The sequence below is a fragment of the Eleutherodactylus coqui genome, chromosome 13 (assembly GCF_035609145.1).
Source record: "Eleutherodactylus coqui strain aEleCoq1 chromosome 13, aEleCoq1.hap1, whole genome shotgun sequence".
NCBI lineage: Eukaryota > Metazoa > Chordata > Amphibia > Anura > Eleutherodactylidae > Eleutherodactylus > Eleutherodactylus coqui.
In genome coordinates, this window is record NC_089849.1 from 35485720 (window position 1) to 35508236 (window position 22517).

General features: G+C 43.9%; 1 protein-coding gene across 1 annotated transcript in view; it reads left to right on the forward strand.

Annotated features, from left to right (window-relative positions):
* The first annotated feature begins 1337 nt into the window (after positions 1–1337).
* LOC136587582 (serine/threonine-protein kinase 17A-like) overlaps positions 1338–22517 on the forward strand; it is a 44866-nt gene continuing 23686 nt past the window's right edge. Inside the window, exon 1 of the mRNA XM_066586259.1 lies at positions 1338–1639. Within this exon, the coding sequence (XP_066442356.1) occupies positions 1542–1639 (98 nt within the window). The 5' untranslated portion in view covers positions 1338–1541. The remainder of the gene's footprint in view (positions 1640–22517) is intronic.

A 22517-nucleotide genomic window follows, 5' to 3' on the forward strand; every position in this document is an offset into this window, starting at 1 on the left:
ATTGCTCCATGTTAGGGTTCTCACTTGAGCGCTTTCCGTGTGCGTATCTCCCGCGCGGGGATCACATAATAGTATGCAATGCATTGCGTACTGCTGCAAGCCAACGAATCCCCTTACACACCGAAATAGAGTATGTCACCTTGTTTTTTGAGCGCGCATTTTGCACGCTGTGTGTGAGTGGCCGCATTGAAAGTAATGTAAAGTTTATTACCAAGTATTACGCGCACAAATCCCATGAGCGTAATACGCAGGAATAAAATGCTCGCATGAGAGAGCTCTAATGGGTTCCCCAAATCACATAAATGACAGCCGTTCATAAGTTTTAGCGACTATTCAAAGCGACAATTAAGACAATAGTTGTCCTCTATAAAGCCACTTGAAGTGGTTGTACAAAGATTACAAGCTATCCCCTATCCACAGGATAACTTGCTGATCTCACTGCTAAGACCCCCACTGATCTCAAGAATTGGGTCTCATGTCCCCCGTCCTCCTCACTGTGGGGTTAGCGCACCCTCCAAAGTTAGGAGGAGACTGATAGATTGCTGGTTACGCAAGCAGACTCACTCTCCATTCACTTTCATTGGGACTGCAGAGATAAGCTAGCAGCAAGGACTCGGCATTTCCATCAGGCGTCCCTCTTCTGGAGGGACAGTCCCTACTTTTGACCCAAGTCCCCTTGTCCCTCCTTGCCCCTTAAATCCCCCCTTTTTTACATAGAAAACTGACATTAATAAACTTCTTGCGCATCCCATTGACTTTTATGGGGACTTTTTCTGCGCAAATGCGTATGAAAATAGAGCACGTCGTGTTTTGGTTTTTTTTGCACGACTGAAATGCGCAGGAAAAAAAAAGCACGCATGTGAACGAACCCCGTGAGATCAATGGGTTCTCTTCTCTGTGCGTTGCACGTGCAAATTTTGCGTGAAAATATACCGCTGTGAAGCCGGCCTAAAGGCAAGAACACGCGGGCGCATGCTCTAATAATACGCTATGAAACATTATAGCATGTGAACAGGGATATTTTTTTTTTGGACTATTTAAACTCTGCGGTATTGCGCTCAAGTTTTTAAAAAAATATGTCCTATCCTATGCGTAATATTAACACGCGAGACCCCCTTCCTCGTGTCTGAATCTATGAGTTGAAGAGCGGTTCCATATAGACGGTGACTATAACACGATATATACAATCTACATAATTTATTACCCATCGGGGGAATTTCAGTAATATTTCATTTACTTACCGGTGTCATTCCCATGAGCCGCCGCTGGGGGCGCTGTGCGGCGCTGCTGACTGGCCGCGGCAGATGTGAGCGCTCCCCGCACATTACTGTACGCGGCGGAGGAGGAAGCTGCTGAGTCTGAGCTCTGCCAGGAAACCTACAAGACGCCGGCGGCTCGTCCATCATGTCTGTGGCTACCGGCAGCAGCAGTAGGCAGCACTGAGCGCTCTATGGACGCTGGCTGGCAGACATCGCCTGGAGTTTTGCATTAGTGACTTGTTCTGCACCATTTCTGACTCTTTGGGGACTGTTGCACTTGGGATGATGGATACCAGCAGCCTGGTGACCCACACACAGACTGTACTGAGGACCGACCCCTTCACTGACCACTATAGTGTTGTGGGCAAGGAGCTGGGCAGGTAAGTGGGCACAGGAGCTCGCAGATTACATACACAATCCTGTTGCTACTATGTTACAGTTTGCAGTAGAATACTTGCTAAAAGTTACTAAAACTTACTAAAAAGTTACTACAAGTCCCAGCATGCACCTAGTTAGCTACTTTTGACTTCTGTAAACTGGATTATTGTTGCTTTGCTAATATACACCGTCATGTTTGTCCCTAAATCCCCCATTATAATATCACCCCCTCCAGCGGGGTGTAAGTAGTAGTTTATCCCCCTCCTATGGATTTGCTGTTGGCACTGAGGTTGGTGCCAGTCAGTCCTGGTGGGTTCATTTATATAGTGGGTACTACGTCGCAGAATAGCCGCACACTAAGGACTCGATCATACTATGCAATTGCAGTCCGCACATCTATTATGTGTTTAGGCTCTTCTGGGCACTTTTTTTTTTGATGCGTCAAATAAAGGGTCGTTACTTTGTATAAATGATGCCTAAATTGCAGCGATTTGCACCAAAATTCGAACACAAACTTTGGCGTAAACTAAGAGGGGGTCTAAACTAACATCTAATTATAAGACTGTCTGGTTTGTCATTTAGCTACGGTCATAAATCTGACACATTTGAAAACTGTCTTGTTAAGTTTGCACTTTGTAACTTTTAGACAGAATTAGTAAATAACCCTAAAGTGTGTAAATAGGCTAGACATGCAATAAGAAATGTGTCAAACACAGGAATGCAAAACAATTCTTTATTAGTGCACCATATAGGTTAAAAACACTTAAAAAGCAGAAAGTGCAAGATATCTGATCTAATGGTCACACACTGCATATATGGGCTATCAGGGAAGCAACCCCCCCCCCCCCCCCCCATATAATGACATTATAGTACTAAATGGTGATGGAAAACCAATACAGATGCCAATAGAGCAAAATATCTTCTGATGCCGTAGGTTCATGGGAAGCAACATATAAGGATGGACAATAAATAATGCATCATAGTGAATCGGATTGGGGGGAGCGGGTGAGACCCCATGCATGCCGCCACTCAGCATGACATCCTCGGGGGTACTTGTATGGGTAGGTTCACTGTAGCTATGATCACTATAGTGGTGACTTGATTGTATCCGAGGGGAAACATTTGTTTGCTACAATGTGTCTGGATTATATGATATATGAATTTAAAGGGGGTTTCCACCTAACCTTATCCATCTGGCATCTGTGAAGGGGCTTGTGCCAGGACCCCCACTGATTCCCAGAAATGAAGTAGACATTGTTCTGTAGAGCAATTGTTCCAATATAATGTCCAGAATAACTCTGCCCTTTAAAGGGGCATTTACTATAGATGACTACCCCCGGGATTGGTCATTAGTAGCTGATCAGCAGGGGTCCGCCAATCACCCATGAGCTGATTCTCCGGGTGCTGTCAGTGCAGCCGAGCCGCACGTCGTCATCGTTGGTCAAAGCCTGAAGTGTAATAGATGGCTTCACTCCTATTGGAATCAATGGGTGCTCTGCCTCCTCTTACATTGCAGCTCGGTAGTAGTAGTTTACCATGAGGGGTGTGTTGAAGATTTTTGGTGATGCTTAGAAATCTCCATTATGTAGGAATGATGTATTGGGTGAGATTTGTCAGAGACCAGCAGTAAATGATGGGGGTTGAGTGCTATGTACACTACCGCAGATTTGTGAAGATATGCCAGGAGATAAGATAGGGAGGAATTCCCCTTTAAAGGCGTGTAGTAAATGTGTTCTCTGGTCAAAAACTGTTAAAACTGCAATTTATTAGACATTTATATATGATCGCTACTGAGAAGAAATACGACTATTTTGGTAGTTCAATAATATCCACTTATTAGCTCAATTGAATCCAGGTGCCATTGGACTATATCCCCCATACTGTACAACAACTCCAGTCTGCTGCATAGAGACCTGTCTGATAGGTATGGAATACCCGCCGTGAATCCGTTCCCAACACATCATTAGTGATCATTACAAGCTGTTGACTTAAGCGCTCTGCCCAATTATACCCTGTGTTTAAACGGGTTAAAATAATAGTGCGCCGGCTTCCCAAGCATTCTTCTACCAATGTAGATAAAGCAGATGTATTTTCCGGGATGCCTGCGTACAGATGACTGTAATAATACTATCGTAACCTAGAATATCCAGGATAATTAGGACGTGCGTGGGCACACCTGCTCGTTACCCGACACGCCGTATGCCGACTTCTCATTAGTGTGAGGGTATTATTGTCATTTTTTACGTCGTTGATTGTTGAAAGGAGCCCTTCAGGCAAAACTGACGTTCAGCGTTAAGGCCCTCTTACACGTAACGATTGTCGCTCAAAAGTCGCTCGATCAAAAGTTAAGGTGACGTCTGAACGTGAAGCCATCGTGCACTTTTCGCTCGCTTCTAGTTTGTCGCTCAGTTTCATCCTGTATGCAAATCAACTCTGGTTCGCTTAGTTCTTATTACGTCCAAACACATAGGAATGTGAAGCGCTCAGCAAGAAGTGAGCGATTCTCAACGATGATCCGTCCGTCCAAACATTCTGCACGAGCGCGAATAACTGCACATGAATTAGCGGTGGCGTCACTCGTGCGCTCGTTCAAACAATAATCGGCACATGTAGCAGCGGCATTATGCATAGTGCAGGCTTGTATGTCCCGGGGATTCTGGATATTCAGATGTAGAGGTCATGTCAGGGTTTTTTTTTGCTGTGGCTACAGCAAATTCTTGCAAAAAAAAAGTGCGACATTTTGAATATCCCCTGAATATATCCTTGGGGTGTTTACACACGGATGTATTTGCGCAACATATTGTGTCAAATACGCAATGATTGGAAGCCATTGATTTCAGTGAGTTTGTTCACGTAAGCATATTTTGCGTGCGCATTTTGTTTGTGCAAAAAAATATACGCCATGTTCTACTATCCTGCGCAGGGAAAGAGCGCATGTTGAACTCATTACACTAATTGGGCATTTCAATGGCTGGGAGCATCGCTGTGTGCTATTGTGTGTGCACAAATCCGCACGATTTGCGCACTCAAAAAAGTACATTTGAAAACACACTTGCACATGTAAATACGGCACGCCCATTCTGCCAAAACGCATGTCAAATACACGCTAAGGGCTTATTCAGACAAACGTATATACGGCGTCCCTCTCTGCAGGGGGAGGAGGCTGGAAGAGTCGGGAGCAGTGCTCTGAGCTCCCGCCTTCTCTCCGCCTCCTCTCCGCCCCTTGCCACTATTTGCAATTAGAGAAGGCGGGGTGTCCCGTCCTGCCCCTGCCATTGCAAATAGTGCCGAGGGGTGGAGAGGGGGCGGGAGCTCTGTTCCTGCTCCTGGCTCTTCCAGCCTCTTCCCCTCCTGCAGAGAGGGACGCCATATATCGGCCAGTGTGAATACCCGGCCGATATACGGTCGTCTGAATAAATACGCATACGCCCACAAATACGCATACGCTCATGTGAATCCAATGTGTAATCATCCACCCATCTGGCCTGCCCAGACTGACCTTACTAAATCAGCACCGCTATTGGACACCCTAATTCCGTGTTTCACCGAAAATAAGACAGTGTCTTATATTAATTTTTGTTCAAAAAGGTTTAACATTTTTACATGTATGGCTGCCTGGACACTATTTAAATTGACTTTTTAAATTAACTGTTAGCAGGGCTTAATTTTGGAGTAGGGCTTATATTTCAAGCATCCTCAAAAAGCCTGAAAAATCATTTTGCATCCTCAAAAATTCTGGAAAATCATGCTATGTCTTATTTTCAGGGAAACAGGGTAAATAAATTGGGCTACCCAATTCATGGTCTCTAGAAGAAGCCTGGGGCTTCTTCAGACGACTGTGAAAATCACAGCTGCAAAACTGGACGAAGCGAAACTATTGATTTCAGTGGCTTAGTTTTGACTAGCGGGATTGTCGCGCATCAGGCTGGACCTATGCTCATTTGCGCACGGCAAACAAAGATGCAACGATTAAAATGGCTAATTAGTCTGAGTTCCAGATGTGCTCTTTTTCCTGCACCATCACGCAGTGTTTCATGCATCTCCTTGCGTATTGTGCATGCATTTGTGCAGCAAAATAGAGCATGCTGCGCTTTGTATTTTCGCATACAGGAAAATAGGCGCATGTGAACGAACGCATTAAAAGCTGTGGTTTCTATTCATTGCTTACTGCATGCATAGATGTGCATGTAAATACACCCATGCGAAGGGGGTCTAAAAGGACCCTAGTTGATTGCAGTTCCTTTGTATAAGCGACAAATGTTAATACCAGTCCTCTTCCTTCCACGTATCGGCCCGTGAAGCTGCGGTGATCAGTGGTGCACAACAAGACACTTCAAGGACTGCAATGAAGATGCAATGGGTTAATTCCGTGGATGGTGGAGCATTGACACCATGGTGCTATTCCCAATGTAAACAGGCACTTTATGAGTAACACCAACCTTACAAATTCAGGGACAGTTATGGTCCTCAAGACCACAGAAGACGTCTTATGACTATGTTCACACCTGCTTTTAGCTGTCAGCAGAAGAACGGAATCCCCCATCCGTACTCTTCTGTTTTATGACAAAACCAAACAGTCCCTATTGACTATAATGAGGTCCGTTCAGTTCCTGTCCGGGATTTTACCAGACAAAAAAGTCCTGAATGCAGGACTTTTTTGACTAGGGGTTCATGCCGGATCTGCGGTGGAGGCGCTGAATGGAGCCTCTGGCATAGATGTGAACAGAGCCTAGGTGACTCGTATTTCAGTGAGGAGTCAAATATCTGAATATATACATGATATAATGTATTCTGTAGTATTGCAGCTCTTTAGCAGTTTAACTAGACTGTAAGGAGGAACTGCTGCTTTCTACATCTTTTAGGACTTACTACAACTTAAGGCCCATTTGAACACAACGATTATCGCTCAAAATTTGTTACATTGCGTGTAAATGTGCCCATCTTTCACTTTTTTGCCCAACAATGAATTTCAGTTCGGCATAAAATCCATCGTTTGGCAGAACAGCTGATGAGCAGGACCGCACGCTGTGTTCTGCCAGGGGAGCGACGATTACATTGTCTCAGCTGCCAGCCCCGTATCAGAACAAAGGGAATGCACTCAGAGAACAGCGGGTGGTCTGTTCCCTTAATACAGCTGCTGGCGGCTCACACGCAACTAATTGGTACTAATAGGCATTAGTAACAAATAGTAGTTTATGCAAAAATGATTGCTCAAAAACCATCTTTTGAGCGATCATCTTTGTGTTTAAATGCACCTTAAGGCCCTTCTACACTGCAAGATAAACTGGAAGCAGTATGTGAACAGTGGGGATATGCAAATGGGAAGAAGGGACAATACCTCTACAGCCACCTTTAAGCTTTGGCTCACTATTCCCAGTCATTGTTACAAGTCTGACATTAACTTGCAGGAATGCTGCCTTCCAATAGGTGGCGCTGCAGAGGTATTGTTCCATCTTCGTATTTGCATATTTCCCAGAGGAGCATGCATGGCCCTATAAGTCTCCTAACATCTTCTAAGTGCTCTCCCTAAGGAGAAACGATACCCTTCCTGACCAGCAATGATACGGTGATCGTTTTTCGTTCGCTTGGCATGCATTTACACGGAACAATAATTGAATAGTTTTGATCATTCATTGGATCATAATCGCCTCTAATTAACCCTTCTGTTGCTGCTTTCTATTCAGCAAATTGTTATGACACAAAAGGATTTGCAGCAGGCGAATGATGATTTTTAGGTCCACATGAAAGATCCAATCGGCGATAAAACGATTTATCGCTGATTGTTCGGTCGCTGCATGCGCTTACACCTAACAATTATCATGCAAACAACTTGATCTGTCAATTATTCGCACTATAATCATGCTGTGCAAAAGGAACCTGAGGGATAAGGTGAGGACAACCATAGCACGCCATGCATGCAACATCGCATCTAAAGATTGTCAGTGCGGTTGCTGTGTGACCTGACGCGACTGCGGCACGACGGTCACAGAAGATCCAAATTGGTTGCACCTTGGTCGTAAGCCACCAATGACTTTTCCACCATAGACATCAATGTAAGTTGCATACGACTACTACTTGCCTGCGACCGGTCTCCAATTTGGCTGTTTTTTAACAGCCATATAGCTGCTCTGAAATGGTCACATGACAGCAAGTCATGGGCAAGTTGTACAGTCATTTTGGGGAGACTTGATGTTGCCTGACACATGTCATCATGTAGTCCTAGCCTAAGGGTTCTTTCACATGGGATGACTTTTGGGCGCTTAAGTGCCCAACAATTATCGATCCTGTGCTTTCAACAAAGGAGTAAAAAATTGCTCAGTGGAGGACTAGAGTAATGGAGATCTCTTCCGGCCGCCCGTCTCCATTTAGGGTAAACAGGCGGTCCTTCATAGATGAACCTATAGCAAGAAGAAGGAGCGCTCCATGTGAAGGACACCTCAATAAGATCAGCGATATAGTACAGAGATGCACTCACCTTGAAGGCACCGCACGCTGAAATGCAGAAGGCACCTCCTTCCACCTCTGTCCGAAATGGTGAGGAACACTTCTGTTTAATCCCACAGGTGCGGAAAAGAAAGGGAGGACGCAGCGCTGCTGAAGATAGGGAGTCCAGAAATGGATGTAACAATGCTTTATTGCAACTGTTATTCAACGCGTTTCAGTGCCGAAGTGGCACCTTCCTCAGGCCAGTTACAAAACAGCTGTACCAAATGCAGAGAGTGACATCACCTGGTCACATGATCACTCACAGTGACAAAACACAAGCAATAAAAGCAAACAAACTTATAAAGTAAAATGCATCAATTAGTACAATCAAGAAAACACACACCCAAAAAATAATTAATTAGTTCCATGTGACCGGATGACGTCAATCACTTCATTTTCTAGTTTTGTAACCAGCCTGAGGAAGGTGTCACTCCGGAACGGAAATGCGTTGCATCTTTGTTGCAATGCATTCCTGGACTCCCTATCTTCAGCAGTGGTCTGTCCTCCCTTTCTTTACCGCACTTGTTTATGGATGAACGACTGCCCATTGACACGGTCTGATCGTCGTTTGATTTCTATGCCTGCCTAAACTGAACGACGAGCGGTAAGTGAACAAATTATCGTTCACTGATCAGTCGCTGGCAGCGCACAATTATCATTCAGTTTCGCATGATCCAGCAAGAACCATAATAATTCCAAGTAAAAGGACCTTAAGTCTAAGGGTCCTTTAAGACGAGACGATTTTCGTTTGAACGAACGAGTGATGCCACCGCTAACTCGTTCGTTCTCGTGCAACCTGTTTGGTCAGGCAGATACTTCCATTGTGATAGATTGCGGCTGCATCTGAAAGTTTGGAAACGTGACACATCCCAGTGACCTGAAGGAAACTCCTGATGGCTTCCTGAGTTTGTTTTGGATCCGATATCTCAGGGTTGACGCACTGAAATGTAATTATGGCGGATTAAGCACAGGTTGTTTATGTCTGAAGATGTATTTGAATGTGCTTTATGATGTGGTCACAGGATGTTCCGTATCTGGTGTTCTTGGAGGAACGAGGACTTCTCATCACTGAGTATTTTATGGATCCAACTACTTTCTGTTAAGCTGCGGTCTGTAACTGTATTCCTCAAGTATCAAGTTGGAGGGGGTCCATAGAAGGGTAGGGGTTCTCAAGACGTAAATCCTGAGGAAAAGGTGGTGAGTTAATGGAAAAACCACTTGGAGCAAAACGTAGACATTTTACCGCTACTTAAAAGATTTACACCTGTTTGACAATTCCTCAATATATCCTGTAAGAGGAGAATAGCCACATGTGCGGTAATTGCTCACTAATTAAAAAGGCATATAATAAAGTATCAGAGACGGAACATAATATGTTATTGGCGGCAATGAAGACGGACTAAAACTAGGTGGCCAATCCGTCATGGATTTTTCAGAAAATCTGCACCGGAAATCTATAAACTAAAGCCCAGATATTCTGCATGGATTGGCCAGCGGCTCTACGTGCAGATAAGCCCCATTATAATTCAAGTGAGCTAATCCCTAGCAATAATGCATAGGACATTAATTTTTTTTACCCGGAGCATGTGAATGGGTATATAATACCCCATTTACTTGCATGGCAAGCTGAGTGCTATAGGGTGGCATGATTGATGCTCCAAGGTTTGGATTTGACCATGCAAATCTCTTCATGTACAGTAGTTTGTTCTTCACATGGATATCCTTCGGCTACTTCTGTTTCCTCACAAAGGTGTATTGGTCCATAAGGTTGTCCATACACATTAGAACAGATATTTTGTCTGACACGCCAATACACATGTTCATTCAACCCTGCCTAACATACATGTACTCTCAATGTAAAGGGGGAGAAAGCTGCCTCCGAACACCTCTATCTTGTCCTTATCTCCTCCAACATCTGCCGTCAAAGGAGAATCAGGAGCCCCCCATATACATTAGATGGCAGGCTGGACCTACTGAAATGAGTGAGTTCGGCTAGTATACATCCAAGGACTCGTTCATATCAGGATTCTGTGCTATTTCGCTCTGTAAAGCCAGCTGGAAACTAAACAGACACCATTAAAGTCAATGGGGTCCATTTGGTACCGTTCACCGAGGGCTGCTGCTTTCCTGCTCCCCAAATGGAACCCCTGAACACTGGTGTGAACGAGCCCTAATGTATATGGGTGGCCTCACACAAGCATAAGCGCAAAAATACACGCAATAGAGTTAACTTTTTGTGCAGTGGACGTGTATCTGGGCACTTTACTGTACTTTTTGCGCTGTTGGGGGCTGTTCACATTGACACAGATGAACGAATGAAACAATTATTGTTCAGTTCCGCAGGATGTAGCGATGAACAATCATTCCAGGTAGAAGGGACGTTCGTGTTATACGAAGAACGTATTAAGACGTAGGAAGAAATGGCCTTTCTCAAACATGATCTTGGTGCTGGTAGCTCGAAACAAGATATGTAAATGATGTTTTTTGCTCAGTGAAGACTATGTTACGCAGAAAGTCAGAAGGGAACTTCCTCTTTCGTGGTCCCTGCGGTTTTACTGGAGCCACATTGAATTTATTAGAACATCACACAATGAGAAAATGTGACTGCCCGTCTGGGAATGTTAGCACGGGATCCGAGGGTGGTCAGGTGCTCCGATAATACTAGAGGTCTAGCTGAAACATTAACCGGAGACCCGTACTCTGACTCGTTCCTACGAGGGCTGCGAGCTGACGCCTTGGAATTCCAAGCGGGCTGGTGGGTCAGAAGACAATAATTACATGACCCCTCTTCTAACCAGGAGGACATGCTTCACCTTTCTTGTCCTTAGACTCTGGTCAGTTGTGTAGAAGTAGCAGTGAGATTGATCTTTCTGTTCTTACACACCATAACAGATGTGACCCCTGCTGTAACAATCTTAAATGAAGCCATTAAACCAGTTTTTATGGTGCCTGGATTGGCAGCCATAGCCATGAAAATGAGGTTAGAGCCTTATATAATGAATCATTGTTATAAAGACCTGTATAAAGGATCTGACATTGATTTGAAGGAATGTTTCCATCCAATAGGTGGCGCTGCAGAAGTATTGTTCCATCTTCCTTATTTGCATAAATTACCCAGAGGAGCGTGCATGGCCGTATAAGTCTCCTCACTCACTTCTCAGGTGTCTTCCAACACCCTTTCTGGGTGCTCTTCTTGGGAAGAGACAATGCCATCCCCCAACCCACTCACCCCCTAGATGTCTCCACATACTTCTTGCGTGCTCTCCTTAAGGAGAGACGACACCCCTCTTGACTGTAGTTACCTGTTGCACGCACCTTCTACTTCTTATGTACATTTTTTCCTGGAGGCATCTTGAGACCCGTCTCATTGAGCACTTAGGATTTCTGTCCTTCACACGCTCTATAACATGTCTGAACTTCATCTCCCTATATAGATGTAGAATCGTATTCTGACAGCATTATATTGATGGACTCTCAGATGGGGCCGGGTTTCCTTGTTTAACATTCTTTTTGACTCTCTATGGACTCGTTGAAAGCAGAAAAAAAGATGCTGTACACTACTGCCATATAATCTTGAAATGGTTTCACATACACCAAATGGCCACTTTATGAAAGACCCCCATCTGGACCTCATTTGCCCCTCAGAACTGCAGCAATTGATTGTGGAATCACTTTTACTAGTTGTTGAACTTGGTCGTCTGCCGAGGAACGATGAGTTGTACATTCGCAAACCAGCATTGTATCCAGCCTTTTAGTCAGAGCGATTCTTGACATCCTCCTCTGACCCCTTTTGAGTTGTTTACATCCACAGGATCCACTTTCACTGGACATTTTTCCGCCATCACACCATTCTAGGTATAATCTCCACACCATTGTCAGAAAAAAAAGGTTGGCGGTGTATGAAACCCCAACTAATCAATAACTGATGACCCGGTCTCGCTGGAAGTCACTTAGATTGTTTGATTTTCCCATTGTAATGTGGATTCACACTGAAACTGATCCATGGAAAACTTTTAGCTTGATTTTATGTTGCACTCCGGGGTCACGGGGAGAATTTCCATTCAGGGAGGCTCCAATGATGAAAGGGTTGGAGTATATAATAAAGTGGCCATTCCGTGTATATAGCTATCTTTAGTGAAGTAGTGGTGCTTAATGCTTGACTTCCTATCAGAGTATATAAGTCATGTCAGAGCTGGAGAGATCCCAGGAAGCAGGTAGTCATCCTACATAAAAAGGTAGTCCCAAGGACTATCTAACAATTTCTATCTGGCTACTAGAAAAATCACAATGGTTCACAGACTGGATTAACTGGATACTAACTTGTTATAGTGATAGGCTAATAGATTTATACTCCTTCCCTTCTAACATATAACTGGCCAGGGTTCGAAAATGAGTTTGTAAGCTCTGTTGGTAAAAAAAAGGAGTTTGAGAATTCCTTCGAATGGCTCGTTCTCCCGTTATCGGCACCCACATCCTGAGCAGCATGATACTTGGAGTTCGTAAATGTGTCTTCTGAAATCATCTGTCATAACAATCACTGGGACCACAGCGGGACTGCAGCTCTGAATCCCATTGGAGGGGTAAGTATATATCACATCTTAAGAAGCTCCTCCATTCTGCCGGCTGACCGTCCCGTGAAATGACCGGCTTCCGCAGGAGAGTGCGCAAACAAAAATATTCATTAGGGCTTCCGCCCATGGGCATATGCATAAAACGCAGCGGATTTACCAATTTGTAAACATCCGCTCTGCCGCAAGAGCTCACATACCTGCGAGTGCACGGGGCATGACTACATATCACACGCACATGAATAGGATGTTTCATAGCGGGAATGCGTATGAAAATGCCGCCAATATGCAATGCGTTGTATATGGACAGCATTTCATACGCAGCCTATACAAATGTATCAGGCTCACGTTGCGTCGTACACAGAGAAATGGAGCATGCTGCGATCTATTTCTCGTGGGTATTGATACGCAGGGTCTACATGCACATATGCATGGATCAGTGAAATCCATTAACCTTTATTGACTCCACTCACTGCCTATTACGCGAACGTGCAATACGTGGTGAAAACACGGTCGTGCATGTGAGCTCTTAGGCAGTCTGAAGGGCTCCTTAATTGCAACAACTGGAGTTTCCCTTCACAGATGCCCCTAGTACTCTTTACTTCTGTGTTTTGTGTTGTTTTCTTTTTGCCTGTGTTGCAAGAATTTTTAGGACACTTTGTAATTTACAGTATTTATAAATTGTTTGCACGGGAAAGTGCAGGGGCGTAGCTAAAGGCTCATAGGCCCGGGTGCAAAAGTTTATCTTGGGGCCCCCCAACTTCTCTTAACCCCTTAATGCAGAGACATAACTTGAAGCTCCTAGGCCCCAATGCAAAATCTGTACCAGGGCCCCCAACTATAATGCTTTATTCATAGTACTGGCCTCCCTATAAGCAGAGGAGAGGCCTTATGGGCCCCCTAAGGCTCCTGGGCCCAGGTGCAACTGCATCCTCTGCATCCCCTATAGTTACGCCACTGGGAAAGTGCAAAGAAAGTGCGCACGCTGTAGCTTCGCCAGTATTTACACCCGAGCAGGACATGCCAGTCCTTAGAATGCCATATTGTTTAAGGCGCCGTTCTGAGTACAGCAGGCTTGTCCTATTCACTTCAGTGGCCGCTGGTGTTCTACAAACATTGAAAAGACCGCAGGACGTCCATGAGCACCGCGGACCCTTCGGTCAGTTGATCGTCCGAGCTCTGAGCGATAGACCCCCACTGATCAGATATTGATGGCCTCTGCTGAGGATAGGCCATCAGTTTTTAAAGGCTGGAAAAACCCTTTAATCTTATTCACTTAATTGACTCTTTGTGTTGTGGTTGCAAGTTCTCTATGAAAATGAAGAAACAAAGTGGCCACAACCTGCTTTTTTTAGGAATCAGTGGGCTGTGGTTTGGATCCCAACTGATCCGGTAATGACGGCATATCCTAGAAGATGTACCATCTCTTAGCATGGTAGGAAACCATCTTTGATGTATTGAAAATGATGCCACTCACTGATAATTTATGTAAGCATTAGAAAATACAGAATGAGAATAGGAAAATGTACAGCTCTAATTGTTTACTACACTATCCACCCAAAATAATTGGACATCTGAGCGAGAATCAAAGTAGTATTTATCTACATATGTTAATTCTTAGTGGGGCTCCTTTGGCCCTAATGACATTGGATACTCTCCGTGGCATACTTTCTTCTAACATCTGATACACTTCAGCTGGTATTTCCCTCCATTCATCCTGCAAACGTCTGGTGAGTTCCCTCAAAGAAGGCAGACGCTGTTTATATTTCCTGACCTAACATTCCAGTTCAACCCAAATACCACTTTTGATTCTTGCTCAGTTGTCCGATTACTTCTGGTAGGATAGTGTATAATCTGTATCAAAATGTTTATGGACACATACAACAGATGTCACCTTCCTGCAAAAACCATCGCCATTATAGCACTTAGCGTTTGCAACTTAACGGGTAAGTTTCATCAGCACATGCTATATTTATACCATCCCAGAAATCCTCTTTTAATCAAGTAATGCACTGCAGTATTCTGCATATTCCCTACAGTGTATGATCAGCTGTCGCTGTCAGACCGCGGCCAAATGAATGGTGATTTTCGATGATTAAGGCCATATTTTCTTTTTTGACTGTACGCCATTCTCCGCGTTACTCGCATGTAAAGGGCTGCACTGTTTTTAGTACAAGGCTATATTTGTAGGGGACCGCCGGCCGTGTCTCGGAGGTCAGTGAGTCATTTTGCTAATAACACGCTCATTCACAATTCACTGATTTCCTTTCTACAATGTTGCTATAAAGTCGGCTTAAAAAACTAAAAAAAGAAACTGAGAAGAGAGGAAAAAGCGATAAAAGACACGCTGTAAGCGATCGCCCTGTCATTATCAGACGGGAGCATGGGGCAATTATAGACATGTGGCCTAAACCATTCATGACCCAGATAAGTATCTACCTGATCATGAGATTGGAACATCTGTAGACATGTCATGTACCCGACATCAAAGACTGAATGACTGGCATGGGAAACAGTTGTGTGTAGAAGTAGATATAAAATCAATAAAATGATCACTGCACTTGGGTGTTGGCTGTGCAGAGGTATGGATGGCCATAGCAATTCATTGAAAAATGCAACAGAAACAGCGGGTCACACAAAAAGTTATAGTTTATATTAACTATTTACAATGAGGTGATCGTTCTACGCCTATAGATATTAATGATAAAAGGGGAGAGAGGGGGGGACAGGGAGAGGGGGAAAAGGGGAAAAGGGAGAGGGAGAGCGGGAAAAGGGAGGGGGAGAGGGAGAGAGGGGGAAAAGGTACAGGGAGAGGGGGAGAGAGAGAGAGGGAGGGAGAGGGAGAGAGGGGGAAAAGGGAGAGAGGGGGAGAGAGGGGGAGGGAGGAGGAGAGAGAGAGAGGGGGAGAGGGGGAAAAGCTTGTGACCCGGCATCCCACATACAAAAATGCTTGAGTCTCCTATTGTAGTCAATGGGGTTCGTTACTCAAGTAGAGCTCTCGAATTTTACGAAAAGCTCGAGTCGAATAATGCGGACTCCAGCATTTGGGTGCTCGCTCATCTCTTAAGGGAACTTGTCATCAACAGAGTTATGGTGCTTATAGTTTAGGGGATGTGGAGTCCGCTGATTGTTTGGCCCACCATCAGTGCAGAGGGCCAGACATCATCATTGGTGGTCAGATGGCTTCATTCTCATTGAAATCAATAGGAGCAATGCCTTTCATCACTTCTCCAGCTCCTCGTTGTGGTCAGGGCCAGAAGTGTAATAGGAGGCATCACTCCCATTGATTTCAATTGCACTGACCACCGACTATAACACTTGACCCACTGCACTGCCAGTGGGCTGAGCAACCAGGGATCATGAATGGAGGATCCCACTGATCTAGGTATAGGTCATCAATAAATTCCCAGAATGCCCCATAGAAATTGGATTAATAGTTTTTTTGGTGTTTTCACCTTAACTTTACCATTACAAAACAAGTCTCTCTAGTCTGGATCCATTTCAAGGCTGTCAGGAGTTATCGGTCCGGTTAATGATTATCAGCTGCACTGAAGTAACGAATCTGTGTGTCAATCTTGGCATGTGGCTTAAAAACAACTACCAGGACGTTGTCAGAAGCCGAGTTTACATCACTCGCTAATAAATCTGTCAAACTGGGAAGAACCTAAAATGACGATACTTATGTAACTCCAGTCCCAGGTACAAACAGAGGTGGGAAAACACCGCAGGGCAAAGTGTTCCAGAACAAAGCCGCAGCTGGTGAAGACTCTTAGGAATTGATATGAGGCAAAAAAGGGGAAACGGCTTCTGCGGGCCCCGTCTGACCTTTTCACACGTGTTATATAAAAATGTTCTGTTAGATTCTTGGCTTGGATTCAGATATAAGTCAGTCCCGAAGTCTGAGGCATTTTGCTACGCTCACCACCTCTGCTGCGATGGAATTCCAAGAATCCCACCCTATTTGTAGCAGACGTCTTCACTGTCCCCCTGGCTGACCACCTTCCACATTCTCACAATGAGCCGCTTGTCTTGGGACTTTTCTTTGTCTGAAATCTGCTTCCCTCTCCAACATTGCGGAATTTCTACATGGGTGCATAGGGCTGTATGATAGAACTATGACCCTTGCTGTAGGGCTCATTCTTTAACTATATGTGTCCTGACGTTAATTGGTGATTGGGATGTCTTGTTTTTACAGCATACACGCTGTGGCATAAATAAGATGTTAACTTTATTCCATGGGTCAGTACAAATACGATGATACTAAATTTTTTTAGTTTTTTTCCTTTTTGCTCTACTAATTAAAAAAAAATATATTAATTTGTCTCCATCTTCTAACCACCATAACTTTTTTTATCTTTTCGTCGATGGGGTTGGGGGGGGGGGGGGCTCGTTTTCTGCAGGACGACCTGAGGGGTCTATTGGTGCCATTCTGAAGTGTATATGACATTTTGATCACTTTTTATAGGAGACTGGGTGACCAAAAAAAAGTGCAATTCTGGTGGTGTGTATTTTTATACCATGCAGGATAAATTATGCATTATTTTGATAGATCTGACTTTTACAAACCTGACGCTGCCAAATATGTTTTTTTTTAACTGTTGGGATTTTTATTATAAATATGAGAAAAGGGTTTTCTTTTTAACTTTTTGTATCTTTTTTTTTTTTTTTTTTAAATAATGAACTTTTATTTTTCCACCTATTTTTGCCCCCATACCAGTATATGGTATTTCTACTGGCATTCTATTAGGTATTCCAACAGGCCAGTCATAATAAGCATAAATACGTGGCAGCGTGAGCGCTGATTGAGGCTGTTGCGACCGAGTGTCAACTGTCAAAGACAACTTATAATGGCTATATATGGATGATACAAAACCTGTAGGGCGTACATGTATACCTTTTATGGTGAAGGGGTTAATGTATAATTGAATCAGATTAGTGCATAATTAGAGATGAGCGAACGTACTCGTAATGAGTACTTACGCACCCGAGTACCGCCATTTTCGAGTACTTCTGTACTCGCGCGTAAAGATTCGGGGGGCGCCGGGGGGCGGGGAGAGGCGTGGCGGTGCGGGGGGTAGCAGCGGGGAACAGGGGGGAGCCCTCTCTCTCTCCCTCTCCCCCCCACTCCCCGCCACAACCCCCCGCGCCGCCACGGCGCCCCCCGAATTTTTTCGCCCGAGTACGGAAGTACTCGAAAATCGCGGTACTTGGGCGAAAAAGGGGCGGGGCCGAGCACGTTCGCTCATCTCTAATTATAATGCCAACATTTTTGATGAAGATGGCTGTAAAACTCTGTTACAATGTTTTACTTTCTCGCCTTTCTTGAGTAATAGACTTTAGATATACTGTATCTTAATTGACAAGGTCTAGCCTATTCGGCCATTTTCCACATGTAACATTTTACCTTTGCCTGAGGCCTTAGGTGGATTTGAATTGCGAATCGCGGATAATCCGCAATTCAAGCCGCACATAAGGAAACATGGATGTCCACAGCTTAGTTAGAGAATGCAGATTTGTTTTGCGGACCTTCTAGTACGGAAAACAAATCGCAACATGCTCCATTTCAGTGCAGATCTCGCAATTGTGGACAGGCCGTGAATTCTGCGGGAAAGCAGGAGATTTAAAAAGTGATACCTTTATTGGCTTACCAAAGCTACTTATGCCTCTTCATCCCGCTGGTATCTCCCGACAGATAACATGGTGGAAAGAAGGATCCGGAACATTAAATGTTAACACTCAATCCTTTATTTCCCCCTGGAGATAGGCTCCCACCAGGGCTGTCTGGGTGCGACTCTCTAGTGTTCATGTGTTTGGGAAAGTTGGGAAAAATAGCTCGAATGAGGGTAAAGTCAACAGCTGTTGAAGGTATATGGGCATTTTATGTCCACCAAGGTTGTATCTACATCAGGCTACATAATTATCTTAAAAGGGTTGGCCAAAATTAAAATAAGGGATGGGCTTTTGTTCCCCAGGAACAGCACTACTCTTGTCTGAGGACTGTGTCTGCTGTTACAGCTGAGCTTCATTGATGTGCTGCAATACCAGACACGTCCAAAGAGAAGGGTGGTTCGGTTTTGAGAAAAAATGAGACAATTTTTGCATATCCTCAAGCCATTTAAGATAGCCATAAAGACTGACATATATAATCAGAAAGATGTTATCTTTTGTAGGATGTGGTCTTTGAGCAACGTTTGGTCTTACTCCTTAGTAGATGATGTCTGCAGCCACTTAGTTTTTAAGTGTCGCTAGCGACCTCAACACCTGCAGCTACTTACCTCATGAGGATGTGGTCAGATGAGATGTCTGTATTTTTTCTCATTTTCTACGTGACTTCGTCTTCTCACATAAGACTGCTATTTTTGGCTATTCAGCTTTGCAGTATAATTGTTTGTCAGTAGAAAGAGAGAACATGTAGCCTTTGGCCCCTTTCACGCCTGCATCGGGGCTCCGGAAGATTTCTTTGTAACTGGAACTGCTGCATACTTCTTGCCAGCACTGCATGGGTTACATTCTCCAGTGCTCCCAGCTCAGCTGTAGAGCTTGGGCAATTACCTCCCTATTTAGCTGCGCTAGGAATCCTCCCTCATTGCCTGAGTGTTGGTGTGTGTATGCCTGAGACACCCAGCACAGGTCTTGTCTCTGACTATTTTGTCTGCTCTTATCTTCTACTTGTTTCTGTATTCATTTGTTTGCTGCTCCCCTGTCATTATATAGTTCCCGTCTCTGTCCTTGTTGTCTGTCCCTCTGTCGTTTGCCTTGTCCATGTGCGCTTGTCCGTTGTCTTCCTGTGCTGCACTATTCCTGATCTTGCCTTTCATATTGGTGTGTACACTAGTGTGTTCTGTGTCCTATCCGGGATAGTCAAGCCCAAAAGGAAGATCATGGGGCCGTCCTTGTAGGGACGCTTACCCCACTTTTACTCAGGGGTTCCCACATCTCCCTGACTAGCAAAGGGCAAGATTTCCTATCTGACATTTCTCATAGGTTGGTCTGTTTCATACCGCTTTGTCACCAGGGGTCAGCTGCCAACCATTCCCAAGTGGGTAGACTCAGTGGGTCCAGACTCACTGCCCCTGACAGAGGCATTAATGATGAATTATGGATGATTACTACCAACTGGCCAGAAGACAACTTGTATCTGCTGTTGTCATAAATCCATACACAGGATATCAAATGTTAGACAAAGCTGGTTTACTTTTTACTGAAAATCTAAGTTGCACTTTCGTATATTTGCCTAGACCTCATTGCTGCCATAAAGTAAAGGACACAGGATGTCTACAGAAATGTATTCCCCTTCATAGAGCCACTAGATAAACATGGGATTAGTTCAGGTACTCAGTATGGTCCTGATATGTCCTTGTCACATAATCAGACTTGTGTCAGGTTACTTTGAAGTCAAAGAGAAAAGAGGAAGAAATTAGTCTATGTTTATCCCCATGCACAGACGTTGAGTGTGATATACGCGCCAAATGCGATATATGCGTCCGCTGCTAATCCATTTAGTGAAGGTGAGGGCAAAGTCTTTTGTTCGGTCAGTAGACGAATGACACATTAAAATGCTCCTTATCTTCTCGGTTGCATTAAAGAGAGCAAACATTTACTAATATCACCTAAACTCGGACCTCCTAACCTCTAGGAAACCTGACGATAAAATGCCATACCAATGCTAACACAGCCTGACCCCTCATCAGGGGGCAAAAAGAAAAAAGTCTGGCGAAAATCAAGTAAGAGGACCTTCAATGACATAGGTATGTGACTGAGAAATACTTTAACCCCTTATTGACTGGCCATATGCCTCTCTACGGCAGTCACTATTGGACTTTAAATCTGCGCATACATTTTTTTTTTAAGGCAGCTGCTTGGCTGACTACTGACAGCCAGGCTCCTGCTGCAACTGCCAGAAATAGAGAAACCTCATCCTGGCAGTTTAACCCTTTACATGCCACAATTAATAGCCACTGCAGCATGTAAGATGACAGGGAAAGAGGGCTCTGTCACCCATCAGCAATGCGAATGCATGGTACCAATTGGCTCCCATGGCAGCTATCCATAGGTGTGACAAAGGCCTTCATGTCTGCCATGTATCTCAGCCTATTAAACTCCGCTTCCGGCAGAGTTTAATAGGCTGATGTCATAGGCTTAATAGAATGCACTGCATGAGCAATTCAATGTACTATCCCAGCGATCGAAGGAGCACATGTTCAGGTCCTCTTGAGGGCCTAAAAAATAGTGTAAAAAAATTTAAGTAAAAAAAATATCTAATTTAAAGAAAACATATTTTAACCCAAAGAAACCTTTTTAAATTGATAAAATACAAAACATATGTTTTTTTAAAAGCAGTACAGAATAGGTTTTGCCTCATTCATAGCAACCCAAGCAATGGAAAATTTTAAAAATTAATGCCAGAATTGCCATTTTTCGTTTTATTTGTCTCCATAAGAAAACACAATAAAAAGAAAATCCAAAAGTCACATGAATCTTAAATTAGTACTAACAAAAACTACAACTGTTCCTGCCAAAAACGAGCTCACGTAGCTTAGCTGCTGCAAAAATAATAATGCTATCGATCTTAGAATGCGGTGATGCAGTCAATTGTTTTTGTTTAAAAACATGTTTTTTGTGCTTAAGTAGTTAAAAATTAAAAAAATCTACATAAACTTGGAATTGCAGTAATCGTGCTGATCCAATCTCTGGGAAGGGGGAGGGGGATTCCATGCAAGGCGGTTTAGTGCAGTTCTTCGTGCAATGTTTTTATACATTAGATGTCAGCTGAACCCCCCCAAATCAGGCACTTGGATTTCAACATCCTGATCCTTTCTTTCTCAGGTACATAAGCCGCTGGCAGAAGGGCGTTCAGTTGACAGCTATTTCCCCCGACTCCCCCAAACATATGAACATTCAGTATGGTTAAAGTTTTGTCTTAAAGCCCATTTACACACAACGATTATCGCTCAAAAGTCATCATTTGAGTGATAATCGTTGTGTGTAAATGCTCCCATCTTTCACTCTTTGGCTGAACGATGATTTTTCTGTGAACATAAAATCCATCCATCAGCTGGAGAGAATATAACACAGACTGAATGGTGTGTTTGCTGTCCATGGTGCTGTATTCTCCATGGGAGTTCTAATTACATTGTATTTAGCTTGCAGCCCAGCAGCAGAACAAAGGAGCTGAATGCATAGAAGAGACCACCCGCTGTTCTCTGCATACAGCTCTGAGAGGCTCATTTACATACAAATGAAGGTGATAAGCTAGAGACATTAGTGTCCATTAGCAGTTTATGCAAAACAATCACATGTTTTGAACACTAATGGACACTAATGTGTTTAGCTTATCTTGGCTGGAAATGGGCCTTTACATGAGACAGCAGAGAAAGCCACAGCCGGACAACAGTGGCAGTTTATCTCCAGGGGAGACAAAAGAATTGGGTGTTGACATTCAACTTCCCCATCTTTCCCCCATCATCTCGCTGAGGAAAGTCAGAAGCCCCCATACACATGAGAATCGTCCAATCCCATTGAAATCAGCAGGTTTGGACGACTATTGTCTAATGTGTATCGGATCCTTTAGACCAGGCAGTCTAAAAAGAGCCAAAGTTATCACGATGGCTAATGCTGGGTGATACATTTGGCACATCTTTAGACATTTTGTCCAACTTTATCCCACCTATTAGTTGGCTTAGGTTGTGCCAAAATTTTGCACCAACTGTTAAACGTGCATTGTCCTGTTTAATGCATGCACTTGTTACATGCGTCTTGCTACTATACCTTGCTCCTTGTTGAATGAGGCACAGTGAATTATCCTTTTCTTAATGCATTTCTTCCA